Genomic DNA, 18661 nt, shown 5'->3' on the forward strand with positions numbered 1-18661 from the left:
TAAAACAAACGCAAGTGGGTCCTGTCTCTGTTCCTGGTCTCTGACAGTTACTCAGGTTTCAGCTGATGAGCAGGGAACCTTCATCAGTTGGTAGCTATATTCCTAGCAAAATTGTCAACACCGAGTCTCAAAATGGCGACCCACTTTGAGATTTGGCTTTCAAAACTACATTTTACCATAGTTATCAAAACACAGCACAGAAACGCGGTGGTTAGCGCGTGTGCGGCACAGTTCTGAGGTCATGGGTTCAAATCCAGCGACCAACCTTCCTGTGCGGAGTTTGCATGTTCTCCCCGTGCTTTCTTCCGGGCACTCCGGTTTCCTCCCACAATCCAAAAACATGCATGTCAGGTGAACTGGCTGGTTCGAATTGTCCCTAGGTGTGACTGAGCGAGTGAGTTGTCTGTCTCTGTGTGCCCTATGATTGGCTGGCAACCGGTTCAGGGTGTCCCCTGCCGACTGCCTGAAGATGGCTGGGATGGGCTCCAGCACCCCCGCGACCCTACTGAGGATAAGCGCTGCAGATAATGGATGGATGGATGGATGGATGGATAATCAAAAGACTTTGTTTGGACCACTCCTGGCACACACACCGCGATCGTAAGAAATCCTTTGGGTCCACTTCCACTTTTAAATTCAAATAAACGTTGTTGGCGTAGGGATCCGTGTCTTCTGGGATTCGGACCCAGTATTTTGGACCGAGGAAAGAAGCGGTTGAGTTGAGGACCTTTATTACAAAGTTACAAAATAAAATAAGCAGAGTGCACTCCGAAGCAATTGATCAGGAGAGCCTTCTTCCACCAAAAGACTCTTTCTATTCCTTTCTAATCGGAAGAAAGGCTCATGGATTTTCACAAATGGAACATGAAGCTCTAACACACATTTCTGGGACTCACATTGGTTGGTTGATTATATCCCACACAGGGGCACTATATGCTGTGGTGTGTCTTGGGCAAGTATAGCCTGACCGCGCCCATCTCTACGCAGGTTAACACGTGTTTCCACCCGGTCTCGAACCCTGGACCTTTATGATAGGCCGATGTGCTGTCCACTGCACTTGTCACCCGTGCCCGCTCCTTTGGCGGCAACGGCCTCGGACTCAGATTGTCTCTTTGTCCCTATTCGAACCCGCTCCGATCTTTCCCCTTTTGTCAGTCGGTCTGCGAATCTCAGTTTACTCTAAGCAAGCCTTTTTGAACCCGACTCCCACCTGTTTTTGCTCCCGTCTGTTCCGCGGCTTCGAACCGTTTGTTGATCATTAGCTGCACCGCTTTTTGATCTACTCTCCTCTCGTTTTTTTGCTCTCCTGTCCCGGCTACTCTTCTGTTTTTTCCGTTCCCGACACCGCCCACCACGGAAATACCACTTCCGCGTCAGCGCAACCTGCTCCCCGCGACCAGCGATCTTCGGATCGTGTGTGCAACCCTTTCCTTTTTTCCAATAAAACTGAGAGAAACGTTATGCTAGTGGGTCCTGTCTCCGTTCTGGTCCTGACAGCACTTCGGAAACATGGGACTTATATTACGAGGCAAAAAAAGAGAACTCGTTGTACAAGAGATTAAAACCGCACACGGCTCAATCTCCAAGGTTGTATGATAAGATAAGGCTAAGGCCATTGCAGGAGTAGTACACAGACAGGATATATTCTTGTAAATACTTCATTAAAATATGCATTTGTCACGGTTGCCATGACGCCCAATTGGCCCCGCCCGTGCGGCTCGTTGATAGATTGGCTTCCCTTCTGTTTAAGCTCAATGCTCTTACTCACCCTTTGTCAGTATGTCATCGAACCTCTGTACCTGCAAGATGTGGGATTTGACTCTGTTTTCCTGCCCGGTATTGTTCCCGTCTATTTTGTCCTGTTTAAATATCGATCTCCGGTTTTGTTCCTGTCTAGTTTGTCCGGTTTAAATTTGATATCATGTTTCGATATTAATCCTGTCCGTCCGGTATCGCCCCCATCTGTCCGTTATCTGTTCGGGCAATTGGTCTCGTCGGCCTCCGACTTCCTGTCGTTCCACGCCGGACGGCCGCCCAACGATCGCCGAATCACTGGCGTTAACGACTGCCCCATTTCCCGTCAAATAAAAGCTTGTGTGAGAAATGTCACGCATTTGGGTTCTCCCCCTGTTCCGGTTCTTGACAATTTATAACAATTCAACAAATTGTACGATGACCAAAGTCACGATGTGAGGAAGGAATAATAATACTAATCGAGCTGGAAAACTCGTGCGGTAGTGACAACATACCGAGTGACAGATTTTCATAATCTAAGACGGTACAGCATATAAAAATGACGTTCGGTTCAAAAACTTGTCCGAGAACCGTTTAAAAAACATGCTGAATCGTTTGTAGGTTCAAGGCACAACGAGTCGTCCATCGAACTGCCTGATCGGATTTTGAGTGTCGGGAATTTTCAAAGTCACGGATTTTCAGATGACAATGGAGCGAAGGAGACGGAAGCACAGAACGACATCCCTCGGGATGGGCGGTTCGATGCGGTTGCCGTCCAGGCGAAGGTAACGTAGCCGCGGCGCGCTCTCGTTGGCGTTCGCCTCATCCAGGTCGGTGGGGCAAACGCCGGAGCCACTCATGCCTGAAATCGTAGGAAAAAAAATCGATACGTGAAAATACAGATTTATTTGTGTCTCACGTGCACTTGCCCTCATTTACGATTAAAAATCGGGGTCGATGACCGCTTGTCAGTCCGTCTGCAAACCTCAGTTAACTCTAGCAAGCCTTTTTGACCCTGTTTTTTGCTCCTGTCTGTCTTTGGCTGAGAGCGGTTTTTGTCCCTGACTACGTCTACTCTCCTTTCCTGGCTTACGACTCGCTCTCCTGTCCCGGCTTCTGACCTGTTTTCCACTCCTGACACCGCCATCGCTCGCCACGGAAGATCCACTTCCGCCTTCAGAGCGACCCGCTTCCCGCGCCCAGCGATCACCGAATGGTGGGCGCAACCCTTTCTCTTTCTTCCAATAAAACTTGTGAGAAACGCAACGCAAGTGGGTCCTGCTTCCGTTCTCGTCTTGACATTTACTTACATTTTCGTGTGTTTTTAACGTCAATATTTGTGTTTGTGTTGATGTATGTTTTTCAGTGTGTTTACGTACGTCTTTGTCCATGTTTGCGGACATTATTGTGTATGTTTACGTAGGTTTGTGTGTGTGTTTTTACATTACGTTTTCAGCACTTACATGCCTTTTGTTTTTTTACGATATTGTTTACTGCTTCATTTTGTTGCACTTGACGTGAAGAATACATTTGTTGCTATTGTGTCACGGTTGCCATGGCGCCCAATTGACCCCGCCCGTGTGGCGCCAGCTGCAACTTGTTGACAGATCGGCTTCCCCACTATTTAAATCCTGTCGAGTCAATCGTCTTTTATCGGTCCGTCTGCGAATCTGTTTTTACACGGCAAGCCCTTTTTCGCCTGTCCCGTTTTTTGCTCCTGTTTGTCTCCCGCTAGGATCTGTTTTGATCTCGACCACGTCTACTCTCTTCTCCTGGCTTTGGACTTGTTTCCGATCCCGACCACGTTCTTGCTCTTCTATCCCGGCTTCTGACCTGTTTTTTTTTTTTTTGCCACAGAAGTGACACTTCCGTGTTCGGAGCAACCTGCTTCCCGGGTCCAGCAATCCCCGGATCGTGGGCGCAACCCCCTCCCTTTCTTCTAATAAAACGTACGCGAGTGGGTCCTGTTTCCGTTCCGGTCTTGAAATATGTAATTGCAATAAATATGAGAAGGTTCTATAACACAACTACCCATCTGTTCTTCTCTATCAAATGACTCGAATACAGCGTATTCAATTTTCAAATTGACATAAAACAACTTATTTTTAAAGTCACGTAAAGAGTTACTTTCCCTGGTAACTTGTTAGCTTTACTATAGCAAAATTCAATTACTCACTCAGTTACTTTTTGGAAGAAGCTAAAGTAAGATGCCCAACACCGGATATCATCAAGGAGGATAAAGACAATACACTTCATCAACTTTGCCAAACGGAAACGTACTTTTGATCTTGTTGTGGTCCAGATAGAGTTGTTCGAGGGCCGAGGAGATCGCGGGCACCTCGGTCAGCAGGTTGTGAGACAGCTGCAGGTCCAGGATGCTGGAGATGTTGAAGACGTCCTTGGGAATACCCCCGCTACCCAATTTGTTGTGGTTCAAGCGGAGGAAAGCCACCTTGGGCAAAGCTTTAAAATAGCCGGAGGGGATTTTCTCGATATTGTTGCCGTCGAGGTAGAGCTGGGTGGTGGTGGGCGGCAGACCCAGAGGCATGCTCCTCAGCTGGTTCTTGGCGAGGTTGATCTGTGCCAGGTTGTTAAGACCCTTCAGGCTCACCTCAGTCACGGCATCGTCCATCAGCTTGTTGCCCTGCAGGTCCAAGAGGGTCAGCTTCTCCAACCCGAAGAAGACCCCGTCGGGGATCTTGGAGATCCGATTGCGAGAGAGACTCAGCAGCTCCAGGCTCGCCGGGAGAGGGAAGGGCACCCAGGATAAGAGGTTGTCGTCCATGTAGAGGTGTTCCAGATGCGACATGGCGTCCCAGATGCCTCTTTCCACTCCCTCGCTGGTTATTTTGTTGCGACTCAGGTTCACCAGACGCAAGAGGGTCGCGTTGCGCAAAGCTTCGGCCGAGACCGCTTGGATCTGATTGTTCTGGAGATAGAGGTACCAGGTGAAGGGAGGGATGGCCGGGATGCTCCTCAGACCTTTATTGTCACAGTAGACCGCACGGGGGAGGTCGGAAGAGCAGCGGCATTCCTGAGGGCACATTTGGAGCTGGGTCGTTAGTTCTTCATAGGACATGTCCTGACTCAGGACTGTCCTGAGCAGGGATGAAGCACAGAGAAGACTCAGAAAGATTTTCATTTTGATGGCCATCCTACAAGACAAAGAAATGCACAGATATTAGATCATGGAGCATAACTGTCTATCACAGTGGTTCTCTAACTTCAGGATTTCCATGGCCAGATCTTAGCACTTTTTAAGGATTTCCAAATTTTCCAATATCACTAGTAACAGAAGAAGAAGAAGAAGAAATCTGGTATAAATCAGGTATTTTGCAGAGCTATGAATACATCTGCAATTTAAAGGGAAAAAGAACATAGAGAAGAAGATGAAAAAGAACACCAGGAAGAACAAAAGGAGGAACAAAGTGTAGAAAAAGAAAAAACAAGAAGAAGAACAGCCCTTTGAGACTTCTTGAGCAACATCTCTTTGAAGAGATCTTCTCCCACTTTTCCTACCAAAGCTGTCACCAAAATCCAACACTGAGGATATCCCTAAGATCCTACCTCCAACTTGGACGAAAGTTGAGTTCCTGCAGAAGTTCTTCAGGCTCTTCCCAATTTGTGAGGCTATACTGCTCACCCCCCAGTATTTGTACTACCAGAGTACCCCAATTTGTTCCTCATCCCCCGACGAACCAATGAGGATTCAGGTGCTAAGCCTCCACAAGACCCGAGACTTGGCCCATTTAGAAGGAGGTCACCACACCTCTACCTGTCCTGCAGAGGATTAGACCCGGTTAAATCTTCTGCGCTTGCACTTGATCTCACAAATCCTCCAGGGTCACTGCCAAGCTTGTGTCGCCAACATCTGCGCAGTATTCCGTCTTAAACTTTAGTTTTCCACAGGTCGATGGCCAGGGCGGAGGAGCGAGAACAGAAACGGGTCCAGAAAAGAGGTCAGCAACGGGAATCAGACAGAACACAGGGCAGGATAGAGTCGGAGAGTCACAAAAGCTTGCCTAGCGTGTCGCGTAGGTTTGCAGACGATCCGACAAATGATGACAGGAAGGTGGGGGTTTAAAGAGAGGCAGGGAGCCAATCAGGGTCCGTGGCTGTTGGCGCCAACGGGGCAGACATCTTTAGAGATACCAGATCCTAAATCAATGGGGAAATACAATTTTGAGTAAACCTGTTTTGTTCACATTCCATTCGTAGAATCCACATTTCATTATGTGTTGCTTTTATACTGTTGTTGGAAAATTAAGAAACAACGTTACATGCTTTAGTTTGTGATGCATTGAAGCAGGGATTTCAAACTCAATTTCCTTTGGGTCCTCCGGAACTGGGGTCTGATGGAGATCGGACTGTATCGGGTTTCCAAAGGCAGAAACTGTCAGGAACAGAACAGAGACAGGACCCACTTGCGTTACGTTTCTCTCAGTTTTATTGGAAGAAAGGAAAGGGTTGCACCCACGATCCGTTGATCGCTGGTCGCGGGAAGCAGGTCGCTCTGAACGCGGAAGTAGGACTTCCGTGGCGAGCGATGGCGGTGTCGGAAACTGAATAAAAGGGTCAGTCGCCGGGACAGGAGAGCAAAAACGTGGTCGGGATCGGAAACGAGTCGTAGGCCAGGACGGCAGAGTAGACGTGGACAGGATCAAAAACAGGTCGAAGCTAGGGAACAGACGGGAGCAAAAACAGGTGGGAGTCGGGGTCGAAAAAGGCTTGCCTAGTGTAAACTGAGGTTCGCAGACAGACTGACCACAGGTGACAGAAAGGAGTGGGTTTAAATAGTGACAGGGAGCCAATCAGAGTCTGAGGCAGTTGGCCCCAAAAGAGCGTGACAGAAACCCACCTAAAGTTCCATGTGAAATACATCCAATGTCTTTTAAACCTCAATTCAACAGCAGGGACTGTCTCCTTTGACCACCCCATCCTTTCAATCTAAATCAGATATTCTGCGATGAGTTTGAAAAGAAGCATTCATTGAATCTGTTGTTTGTTGAAACGTATAGTCTCTGATGAGTACTCACTGCCGTGGATCAAACCAGGAAGTCGCTAGCTAATTGTCTTGCAGGGCAGATTTACATAAATCTCAAATATTAGCTCGTTAGCATCCATATCAAGCTTGCGCAGGCTGCAGAAACATTAAGCTTCATATTATGCCCGGGACTCCAAACTATTGTCTTGTTTGAGACCCCTGCATTAAAGGCTCTTTGCAGGTAAAGGATGTTGCGTTTTTTATATATCTGTAGGTTCTTTTAATTTGTTTATTCTTGTAGAAAAAATGATTTGTGCACTGTGGACTTCCGTTCATTTAAAATTGGAAACTGTTATGATCTAAATGAGATGTTTTACTGAGGGAGCTCCACACAAGTCAATGCTCTGTGCATTTTCCATTCAATGCTGATGTTACATACTATTGTATACGCTGTTTTATCTTATGTAAAGTCAAATATACTTGTTCTAAAATCTGACCCCAGTTTATGAGGGCAAACTCTGAGAGAAGGGTGTCGTGAACCGCGCTTTGCCTCGGAATGTGCCTTTTCTTCCATTCTGTGCACATTACAATGACTTATCATATTGCCTGCAGTGGTGGAGTATGTGCCTGGCACCATTCTGTAGGGAGGTTGATAACCTATCACCCCTCCTCCCATTCTTCAAATCATGGTTGGTCATGGGGCGTGAACATTTCATCGGCATGGGTTATAAGACGGGAAGACCCTGGAACCCTGTCGTCTTCTGCACACGATTGTAAATTTGGCACGGCAGAAAAATCCTATTTGTTCAACTCTTTGATGAGGCTAAATAAACTAATATGTGACTATATTCGGCGCTCGGCTCAATCATTTCTCCGACTTGAACATGCTCCAACTGTAAGGGTTTAGACAAGACGCGTGAAGTGTCTTTGGAGTCAGGTTTCAGTTGAATAAATGTTAAAACCTTACAATACCTATAAATGGTGTCATTAACCTTTTTGAAGCCGAGTGACTCTTCTGTCTTTGTTTGATTTCAAATTGGGAGGAACGGCGGCAAATGTCCAATATCCTTCACCTAAGCCATTGGGAGACACGGGCCCGTTGGCGTGAGGTCACTTTTAATCCGAAGGGACTTAATTCAATGCCGGCCGGCTGGGCTAATTGCTTCCTAAACATGTGTTCCTTTCCAGCGATGACGGCAGAAGCCGCAATGCAACAGGATAATCCCCGCTGACTTGCGCCAGGGCAGAAGCGGCAACAGACTCACCTCTCTTCAGATTGCTTCTCCGCTAAATCCCAGGGTTTGTACATCAAATTGGGCGTTCAAGAGTTGACTGGTGACATTTGAATACTACTACTACTACTACTAATAATACATTTGACTTCAAAGCGCCTTTTCAGGACACCCAGGGTCGCTGTACACAGAATATCAAACAACAATAAAAAAGACTGAAACAAGCGAGTGACAAATACCAAATAAAACCAAAGTAAAGGAACTCAGAGATCTGGATAAATGCCTGGGCACGTATCAAGACAGTAAGGGATGGAATTCAGCACAGAAAAAATTGATGGACCAAGGTATCACCACAAACATCACCATCAACTGCAGAGAGCTACAACCTGTCACAAAATGGAAATAACTTGGAGCTGACAGCTATCTATACCTGTCACAGACCTGGAACGGAGACGGGACCCAATGGCGTTCGTTTTACTCCGTTTTTATTAAGAAGGAGAACAGGACTCGCGTCCATGATCCGATGGTCGTCGATCACGGGTAGCAGGTAGCAGGGACGCGGAAGTGGCACTTACGTGTCCAGCGAGGGTCGTCGTTAGCAGCGAGAAAACAGGTCGATGGCCAGGATGGCAAAACAGAAACGGGTCCAGAAAAAGGTCGGCAACACGTATCAGGCAGGAAACAGGGCAGGATCGCGCGGAGAGTACAAAAGCTTGCCTAGCTGGGAGCATAGGTTCGCAGACGATCTGACGAGTTCATTCAGGAAGGCGGGAGTTTAAAAAGAGTCCAACAGCCAATCAGGGTCCGTGGCTGTTGGCGCCAACGGGGCAGACTCATGACAATACCACCCAAAATTCTCCACATTGTCTTTGCCATATGAGAAAAGACAACACAACCATCAACTAAAGAGCATTGTCGACAATATATTCTTGTGAGGACTTTGTAGCAATGCCTTTTGTAATACTCCACGCAAACCACAAAAAGACATTTGCTGGTCCGACCGCAAACGGTGTCAACGAGTACACAAGCCACAAAAGTTGAAGATGCAGAATTGTCGTCTCCTCACGCCAGTTGGCTCTCTTTGCATACTATGCGCTTGGAAATGCCGAGATACGCACGCTAACAAGTACATTTGAAATAGGAGTACAACTTGAACCTTTTCAATCAGCAGCCTGCGAGTGAAATGGGGCCCAAAACCAAGTCCCAATCAAATTCAACTCTAACTATGCAGAATTGCAGACATTCTTAGAGCTTTGGATACGGTTCCGCACCACAGGGGTGGGCAAATGACGGCTTGTGGGGCGCACCAGTCCCCTCGGGGTTTTTAATCCGGCCCGCTAACTGTTAAAGGCATAACGATGTATAAAATAGTACTGCTCATTAAATTGTGTTGATTTGCTGCTACTATGGGCAGCACGGCGGCGCAGTGGTTAGCGCGTGTGCGGCACAGTTCTGAGGTCATGGTTCAAATCCAGCGACCAACCTTCCTGTGCAGAATTTGCATGTTCTCTCCGCGCTTGCGTGGGTTTCCTCCGGGCACTCCGGTTTCCTCCCACATTCCAAAAACATGCATGTCAGGTTGATTGGCCTAACCAAATTGTCCCTAAGTGTGAATGAGCGGACAAATTGTCAGTCTCTGTCTGGCAAGCAGTTGAGGGTGTCCCCTGCCCACTGCCCGAAGATAGCTGGGATGGGCTCCGGCACCCCCGCGACCCTACTGAGGATAAGCGGTGCAGATAATGGATGGATGTATAAAATAGTACTGCTCATGAAATTGTGTTGATTTGCTGCTACTATCATTCCAAGCGTCTCCAAATTTGAGTCACTGGCTTCATTTTCCTTCATTTGCTTTTTCTTAATCAGGTCATTGTTTTATCTATCAAGGTTTTTTAACAAATCTAATGGAAAAAACCCCCACTCCTGAGCCAGCCATCTTGTATTTTGTCATGATTACTGCTGTGACTCAGCTGTGCCTGCTCATTTGGCACCAACTGACGCGGGTTCTGCTTGGCTCCCGATCAGTATTTGAACCCAGTCCTGTCAATCCCCTGTTGTCAGTCCGTCTGCGAATCTCCGCGTATACTAGGCAAGCCTTTTTCGACCCTGATTCACGCCTGTCCCGTTTTTTGCTCCTGTCTGTCTCCCGCTACGACCTGCTTTGATTCCCACCGCGTCTACCCTCCCGTTCTGGCTTACGACTTGTTTCCGACCCCGACCACGTCTTGCTCTCCTAGTCCCGAATACTGACCCGTTTTCTGCCCCTGACACCGCCATCGCTCGCTACGGAAGATCCACTTCCGCGTTCAGAGCGACCTACTTCCTGCGCCCAGCGATCATCGGAACGCGGGTGCAATCCTTACCTTTCTTCCCAATAAAACTGAGAGAAACGTAACGCAAATGGGTCCTGTCTCCGTTCTGGTCCTGACAAATGAGCTTTTGTCTGAAGAGCGGGTTTGGCAATTTTGATGAATTTTGTCTTAAAACGATATGGTGTGGCACTCAAAGAAGAAAACCTGAATATTTTCTGTCTCTTTCGGTCAAAACGGTTCCCGACCCCTAATCTACCGTATAAATGTCCTACATGAGCTCAAGAAATCTGTTCCCAAAACAGTTACGAGCGGTTTGAAATGTTTTGTTAGCCATCTTTAACGGAGTGCCTAACACATCCGGCACGGATACCGTATCTAAATTAAAAATTAAGACCAAATCATTTGAAAATGGAATCACCCTGTTTTAATAGGTAGCCCAGCATGTTCCTTCCTCATTAAAGTAACCAGTAGCAACATTTGTCTTTGTGCTCAATTAAGTTTCTATTTTGCACGACGCGCACTCTTATGTTTTCGATGGCGAGCCCGTGCATGTTCTCTGCAAGAGCACAAAGCGGACTTTGTGTGGCAATCTTTTTGGGAGGTGATTTCAACCAGACTAGGGCAGCATGTCATGATTACTGATTGGGGGCACCTGCGGTTTCCCCGTTGGCGCCAACAGCCCTGGTCGCTGATTGGCTGTTGGACTCTTTTTAAACTCCCGTCTTCCGAAAGGAAGTTGTCAGACCGTCTGTGAACCTATGCTCTCATCTAGGCAAGCTTTGGACTCTCCGACACTATCCTGCCCCGTTTCCTGCCTGATACCTGTTGCCGACCTGTTTCTGGACTCGTTACTGCCCTTGCTCCCCCGTCCCGGCCATCGACCAGTTTTCACGCTGTAAACGACGACCCTCGCTCGACACGGAAGTGCCACTTCCGCGTTCCTGCCATCGGCTACCCGTGGCCGACGTTCATCGGATCGTAGATGCAAGCACCGTTCTTTCTTAATAAAAACTGAGTAAAACGAACGCAATTGGGTCCCGTCTCCGTTCCTGGTCCATGACACGGCATTAGCTCGGGAGGTAGAGCGCTGATCTTGGGATCAAGCGGTCGCAGGTTCGATTCCTGGCTCCTCTGTGTTATATGTCGAAGTGTCCTTGGGCAAGACACTGAATCCCTAGTGCCCCCAATAAGCAGGTCCGCGCCTTGCATGGCTGACTCCCTATTGGTGTGTGAGTGTGTGTGTGTGAATGGGTAAGTGTGAAGCACATTGTAAAGCGCTTTGGGAGCTCTTCATTGACTTGAAAAGCGCTATAGAAACGAAGACCAAATGCAGAGCATCAATATAAAAAGAATCTTCACGCAAACATATTGGAAACATGTTTTATTCCAACTAAGTTCCTCACAGTCAATTGATTGCCGTTCCAAAGTGGCTCTGGTTTGAAAGAGAAGACATGAAGCAGACAGATGGTTATGGTCTATGACAAGGTCAACAATAGAGAACTTCAGAAACTGCAAAAGCTGTACTTTATTATCAAACATGATAGGATTTGAATTCATGCAGGAATTGGAAGCAATACAAATCAGCAAAGTGGACGGCAACTACATGACCTTTTAGATCTGCCAGCTATTACCTCAGATTTTAAGAATTGATTCAATCTACGGAACAAGTATTTTACATGAGTTTTCATGAATACCCTTTCTTTTTTTGTCGGTGCTTCAGAAATCAAACGGCTTTATTAGACTCGATACTATACATGCTAGTAACCTAAAAGACAAATACAAAGCTACGATAGAGACACCGGAGGCGCCGACGTCGTCGTTTCCTCAGATCTCGGTTCGACGAGCCGACGTGTCGAATTGGAATGTTTGAAGTGTGCTTTGAAAAGGACGATTCAAGTTAAATGCGAGCAAGGTGGTGGACCGGCCTCCTCATTTAGATCTACAAAAATATGCATTCGAGACGCTCGCTGGTTAGCAAAGTGAGCTACTGCGCCACTAGACCTTTTGTCATATTTCAAGGACTTATGTTTTTCTATCTACAATTAGATGTCCTCAGACTTTATGTTGGTGTTTGTTGGAAAGGTACCTCTATACCAGGGGTGGCTAACCCGAGCCTAGAGAGCAGCACGTCCTGCATGTTTTGGAGGTTTGATCTGCTCCAACACAGGTGACGCCAATGTTCAGCTTGTTAGCAGGCTTTGTGAGAGCCTGATCATGATCCAGGTGATCCCAATCAGCAGAGAAAGCTCCAAAACATGCAGGACGCGGGGCTCTTCAGGACCGGGTTAGCCACCCCTGCTCTATACCATTACTTTTTTTGGTGGGGGTCAGGGTGAAACTGCTGGTATTGAGGATTATGTCAACAAGTAAATCCCCTTTCGTTTGGGAAGAAGAAGGGTTGAGTTTCTTATTCAAACATGATTTCAGAGGCCATGCGCAGGCAGTTGGAGGCTTCTGGGGGCATGCTCTGGTGTGTGATGTTGTTGGCATCCAGACGCAAGTGCTTCAGGTGGGAAAAGTTGACGGGGGTGACGTACTTGCAGAAACTTGACAAGTCAAACTCTGCAGGAAAAGGAAAGAAGTTCAGCAAAAACAATTAGGTCATCGACTCAAAACAGCACGAGCGGGCGTCAACTCACTGGTGATCTCGTTGGCTTGGAGATACAGTTGCTCCAGCTGCTCGTTGATGTCAGGGATGCTCCGCAGTTTGTTGAAGGAGAGGTCCAGCTCCACCAGTGATGTCACGTTGAACACTCCCGCCGGGATTCCGGAGTCCACTAGCTTGTTGTGAGAAACCCTCAGATAACGCAGAGCCGGCACTTTGCTCAGGTACCCCGAGCCGATGCTGTCGATCTCGTTATTGTCGGCGTAGAGGATTTCCAGCGAGGCCGGTACACCGACGGGCAGCTTCCTCAGCTTGTTGTGGCTTACGTCGAGGGACAGCAGCCCCTTGCACCCTTTGAAGGAACCGGCGACGGCCTCGGAGCTCAGCTCGTTGTGCTGTACGTTGACAGAGGTCAGGTTCTCCTTGTCATTGAGGAGCCCGGAGGGGAACTTGTTCAATTTGTTGTGGGTCATCTTGAGCTCTTCCAGGGCTTTAGAAGCAGGGATCACCGGCTCCGTCAGAAGGTTGTGGCTGAAGAAGAGTTTCTCCAGGGCGGTGAGTTTGTCGATGGTACCCGCTGCAATTTTCCCGTTGGTGATCTGATTGTTGTCCAGGACCAGCCAGCGCAGCTCGGAGGTGACGTTGTCAAACGCGCCAGACTTGATCTCTTCGATCTGATTATTCTGGAGGTACAGATACTTGATCCCCGACGGCACCATTGGCACGGTCGTGAGCTTGCGACTATCGCAATACATGGCACTGGGAAAATTGATGGGACATTCGCACTCGCGATCGCAGTTTGCGCTGGAGGGTCCTATCAAGGAACGCGGTACGTCGTCGTAGTCGTACTGACAAAGTGCCAGGGAGACGAGCGCTGCCAACAGGTGTACACGGAGAGGAAACATGACTTCTGCAAAGAGGAGTAGAAAAATAGACTTGAGATGGAGTCCACAAAAGCTGCCGGAATAGAAAAAAACAGACGGGACGCATTCAGAGGTGCTGCCACACCCACTCCCTCGAAACGTTAGACAATCATCTGAAACTTTGGCACTGTGGACCCCATTGTACTTTTAACCCCTCAATAACAAATCACCAATCATCTTCACAGATTCCTGTGCATACTGAGGCAACGGCAGTGCTAATGCGAGACAGATGTCCCAGACTTATGCTGAAACGTCACATCGCTTCCCAGCCCTGCTATTCACCGCATATTTGGACAGTCTTTGGGAAGATGCACATCTTTTCAAAAGACATCACTTGTATTGGATATCTTAAAACATCTGCACGAATGCAAATCATCCAACCCTCCGGGACCAATCGCTACTCCATCCGTCCGTGCATCCTCATTGTCGCGATAAAAGTCCCGAGCATTTCAGAAAATCCCACCCACAAACGGACATCCACTTCAATGAACCAACTCATCCATCCTTGCATCATCTTACCTGCACTCCTCTCACGGCGTACCGTCTGCGTGGGGTTGGAGGGCCGATAGTAGAACAAAAAGTAGACGTCTCTGGAGGAAAACGCAGGAGAAAGGCAGAGAGGGAGGAGAGAGAGAGGCAGAGACAGAGGGGGGAGATGGAAAGAAAGAGGGGAAAAGGGAGGAGGAGAAGAGGATGCCGAATGTGAAGAAGGAGGAGGAGATGGGTTTGGAAGGTATATGGAGATACTATAGGGGGTTTCTTGCCTTTCCAGGTCCTAGACAATCAAATGATGCTATAGATGCATGTACCCAACAACAACAACAACAGGTGCAACCACTTCAATTGCCAACATCTTTTTGCATGGTATTAATCACCTTTCACGGTAAAATTCTGGGAGTGTGGGGTGTAGGGTATAGTAAACCCATACACTTATGAGAAGGAATAAATCCTCAGTGAATATGGTTTTGGAAAGTTTCACAAAACACTTCTGCCAGAAAAGTCTTACATAAGATGGAAACTGCAATAGAAATTTTGGAAGGTATGTAGAAGCGGTTCTCATGTTTCTTGCAGTGTTTTTACGCCAGCGCTGCATTCTTCCCTCTCAGCACATTTTAAGGCCAACGACGGTCCGGCGAGGCCCTTCTATTGTTTTGTTTTTTTAATCGAGAATGGAACCGGGGGATTTCTCTTCTTGGAGAAATGGAGTGACGGCTAATGGGAAAAACGCCTCCCCCATTCGTTGGAGGACGTTCATAACTCTGTCAAAGCGCGGCAGGATATCATGGCTGCTTTTCATTGGTCGCGCTCGCCGCTGCTGCTTCGCCAGAGCTACAGGCGAGTGTCGTCTTGGGAAGCCCATTTGCTTTCACACATGTTGTAACTATTACCTCCGCCGGGGAGATTGAATTTCACCGCCGTTTGCTAGACTTTAGACATTCTTCATGTGAATCTCTCATCCGCGAGTTTTGCATCAGCAAGATGGTCTGAACTGGGAATGCTTGGGTTCAATGTGTTCTACCAATTATTATGGCAGTTCTCGGTTTAGTTTTACATTTAAAGACCCTCAAAAGGGAGGGTTGTACCTCACCCAAGGCAGGAAAAACAGGGCGACGGCTCGAGAAACTGATATTGGTTGGAAGTGTACCAAAAAAGTAACTTGCTAGGCTTTTAGCTGGGGGAATTCCGTAAGCCCCATACACAAATTCCAATTTTACGACAGCACTGACTCAAAAAAAGGAGTTTAATTGGTGGTCTTTGGTAATAGCGTTATGGTTATGGTAATGTTCCATGGACCCTATCTGGTGAGATATTACCAAATGCACGACAAAAAAATTGTGCTGGAACTCACACAGACAATTCTGCTGTTGACTCTCGTATTATATCAGTGTATGGATTAAATATCAACGGGAACAGTCTGCAACAAAAGACAAAACTCGATTGAACAGAAAGTCTCACGCATACTGGTTGAATCGGTGCATAGAAATGCTCCCAAAAGCCCTAAAGGCCATCCTTGCAGGTCCAAGCACACAGCATTAGCAAACAGGGATATTCTGGGACGCCTTGGCACTGACACACTGAGTCCTCTAATAAAGTCTTGGACAGGCAGCCAGACGCCACCTTATGTCCCTGCCGTGCGGCCATGTGGTCACTGCGAAACCTTGAGCCAAACAGAATCTTTACGAGTGAGTGAACGCTTGGCCTTGCACGTTTCCTATTGGGATAGGGTGTGAGATTAAAATAAATCATTCGGTAATCAAATTCTGGCTATTTTTGGTAGACCAAATAATGTCAAAACCTTCTGCTACCGATTGACTTTGTGACCTCGGTAGAATTTGTCCCTGTCGGCGTATTGGAGTTTCAAATCCTGCACGGCACGTGAATGAACACCCATCAAGTGATTAGTGGGTAATTAGCCTCAAGCAGCCAATTAGGATTACAGGGCTTGACGGCGGACGAATGGAGCATGTGAATGTCTGAGCATGTGACTCAGAGAAAACAAGCCATATATCAGACTTCCACATGGGGGCAACAGACCGATGCCTAAGGAAATCTACAGTAGTACAAATGTTGAAATCCATAGTACTTATAATGTTTTGTGATTTCTGTTTCATCCGTCATTGAGGTGAAAATGTTGATATAATCATAGTTAATTCATATTGAGAGGTACCGGAAACTGGTGAAAGACCTAACCCCTATCACGGTTTGTCCAAAAAACACGAGACAACCTTCAGAAGTAAAATAAACAGGCTAGCCCAGTGGTGTCAAGACAACAATTTCCACCTAAATGTGGAGAAGATCAAGGAGATTGTTGTAGACTTCAGGAGGGCGCGCATAGAGTATGTTCCACTTATACTCAATCGTGGAGAAGGTTAGCAGTACCAAGTTCCTGGATGTACGTATCAGCGAGGCCCCGTCCTAGACCCATAACATCACACCCCTGGCCTAAAAAGCCCATAAACGCCTGTACTTTTCTCTGCAAACTCCGGAGAGCAAGAGCCAAAACCACCGTCATGCTTTCATACTACAGAGGCACCATTAAGAGTATCCTGGCCAGCTGGATCACCGTGCGGTATGGCACTTCCACCGTGTCCAGCCCAAAGACCCTCCAGCACATTGTGAGAACAGTGGAAAAGGTCATTGGTGTGCCTCTTACGCCTGTCCTGGACCTCTACAACTCTTGCCTTACCCGCAAAGCCACCAGGGTTGCTGGTCACCCCACCCGCCCATAACCTGCTGCTGTCAGGGAGAAGACTGCCATCTCTCAGAGCAAGAACCAGCAGGCTTAAGGACAGCTTATTCCACCAGGCTGTCATGACCCCGAACCCTCTCCCTGCTCTGCCCTCTCCCAACTCTATGCCGACTGACAAATGAATGCAAAACCGTTTTACTTTGATTTCGGCTATACTTTGTACATTTTTTATTCGAAACCAATATATTTTTAGGTCTCTTGATTTTAAAAACGTGACTCAAAAGAAAACTCTCGGCTATTTGTTCTTAAAACCTGCTGCTATTGGCTATTTGTATTGTGCCTCATTTATTGCACGTTTGCTTGCAAAGAATTATCTGTGCTGTATGTTGCGCATAGAGCATATTTGAGTTGAAGTTGAAGCCGATTTCCCATTTTTTTTACTTTATCTGTAGAAACAGATGCCATCTGGTGGTTGAACTTCACTTGGTGTCTGTGGACTATCATTTCTGGCTTACCATTGCTGGGCGGTGTCCCTGGGTTGCCTTGGAAATCAACACAACGCCAACATAAACACCTGAAAAGTTCTCCGCTACTCCCGGCAACCTGTAGGTCTTGTCATCCGTGGCTTCTGTGAGCCCGGCTTAACGCGAGAAGGGAAAAGGTTTTCCCGGCGGGGACCACAATCTTGACAGATGTAAACAACGGGTTTCATTGCATCTCTAGATGGAGCCACCGTTCCAGGCTCGGTCCTGAAGACCACGTGTCGGAAAAGGTAGGTCGAATCCCGACGGGCCCGGCTGTCAATGCTCCTGTTTTTACAGATGTTGCGGCAGAAGATCGATGTCGCTCCGCAACCGCAAACGGCTTTACGTGAAGCTTAACGCTTTGTCTCACCCACTGCGTTTCGCTCCATTTCACTCACCTAAATATTCCCACAGTCTCTCCAGAGCTGTAAATCACAGGGATTGTGCGCCTTGTGTCAATATTTTCCGGTCTCGGAATATAAAAGTGGTCACGTAAAGTAAGGCGGTGCAAAGGTGGTGTTTCCTGTGCACTAGTGGACTAGGATGTGGTGTATTTCTGGAGGAATCCTCTAGAACAGGGTACTGGAACCTTTTTAACACAAAGAGCTATAATAGAAAAGTATTTGGATACGATTTTTTTCTTTGAGAGAGCCATTCCTTATATTTTAAGACAAATTTGAGCAAAACCGCCGAATCGGCTCTCCGGACAAAATCGAAATTTTCAGCGTATTCTATTTTAGTCTGTGACGTTTGAGGATTTGATCAATAAGAATCATGCCAGAGCCTGTGACCAATATCAACAAATATACCACTTTAATCTCATCTCCCTCCTAAAGTACTTAAGATCTTTAAGGCTCTTTTTGCCATTTTTGTCCTGAATTATGGTTTCAAAACAATGTGCAAGCAGAGATCTTTCTTAAATACTGCAAATGAGGATATTAATGTATTTACCCCTTAGTGCAGACAAGCCTGCTCAGCCAATTAAATTGCTCTAGGTACTTAACTGGCCTTTCTTGATGTTTACTGTTTCTTTTGTGGGTTTTCATTAGCAAGTGTCTCAACAGTGAACCATAGTGAAACATTATCGGGGACCCCTCTCACCCCCATCATGGACTGTTCACTCTGCTAGCCTCTGGGAAGAGGTACTGCAGTGTGCGGTG

The 18661-nt window shown here is 47.2% G+C and overlaps 2 protein-coding genes across 2 annotated transcripts; both read right to left on the reverse strand.

Annotated features, from left to right (window-relative positions):
• Positions 1–378: 378 nt before the first annotated feature.
• kera (keratocan) lies at positions 379–5461 on the reverse strand. The gene is made up of 3 exons (XM_088348117.1): positions 5302–5461; positions 4015–4889; positions 379–2596 (listed from the first exon to the last, which is right to left on the reverse strand). Exons 2-3 carry the CDS (start codon positions 4886–4888, stop codon positions 2433–2435), a joined length of 1038 nt encoding a protein of 345 aa, XP_088204243.1. The 5' UTR covers position 4889; positions 5302–5461; the 3' UTR covers positions 379–2432.
• A 6164-nt stretch (positions 5462–11625) lies between these two features.
• lum (lumican) lies at positions 11626–14472 on the reverse strand. The gene is made up of 3 exons (XM_088348118.1): positions 14307–14472; positions 12899–13774; positions 11626–12821 (listed from the first exon to the last, which is right to left on the reverse strand). The coding sequence occupies exons 2-3, from the start codon at positions 13767–13769 to the stop codon at positions 12667–12669; spliced, it is 1026 nt and encodes a 341-aa protein (XP_088204244.1). The 5' UTR covers positions 13770–13774; positions 14307–14472; the 3' UTR covers positions 11626–12666.
• Between the last annotated feature and the right edge of the window lie 4189 nt (positions 14473–18661).

Source organism: Urocampus carinirostris, chromosome 11 (assembly GCF_059441175.1).
Source record: "Urocampus carinirostris isolate Australia breed hairy pipefish chromosome 11, RoL_Ucar_1.0, whole genome shotgun sequence".
Classification (NCBI taxonomy): domain Eukaryota; kingdom Metazoa; phylum Chordata; class Actinopteri; order Syngnathiformes; family Syngnathidae; genus Urocampus; species Urocampus carinirostris.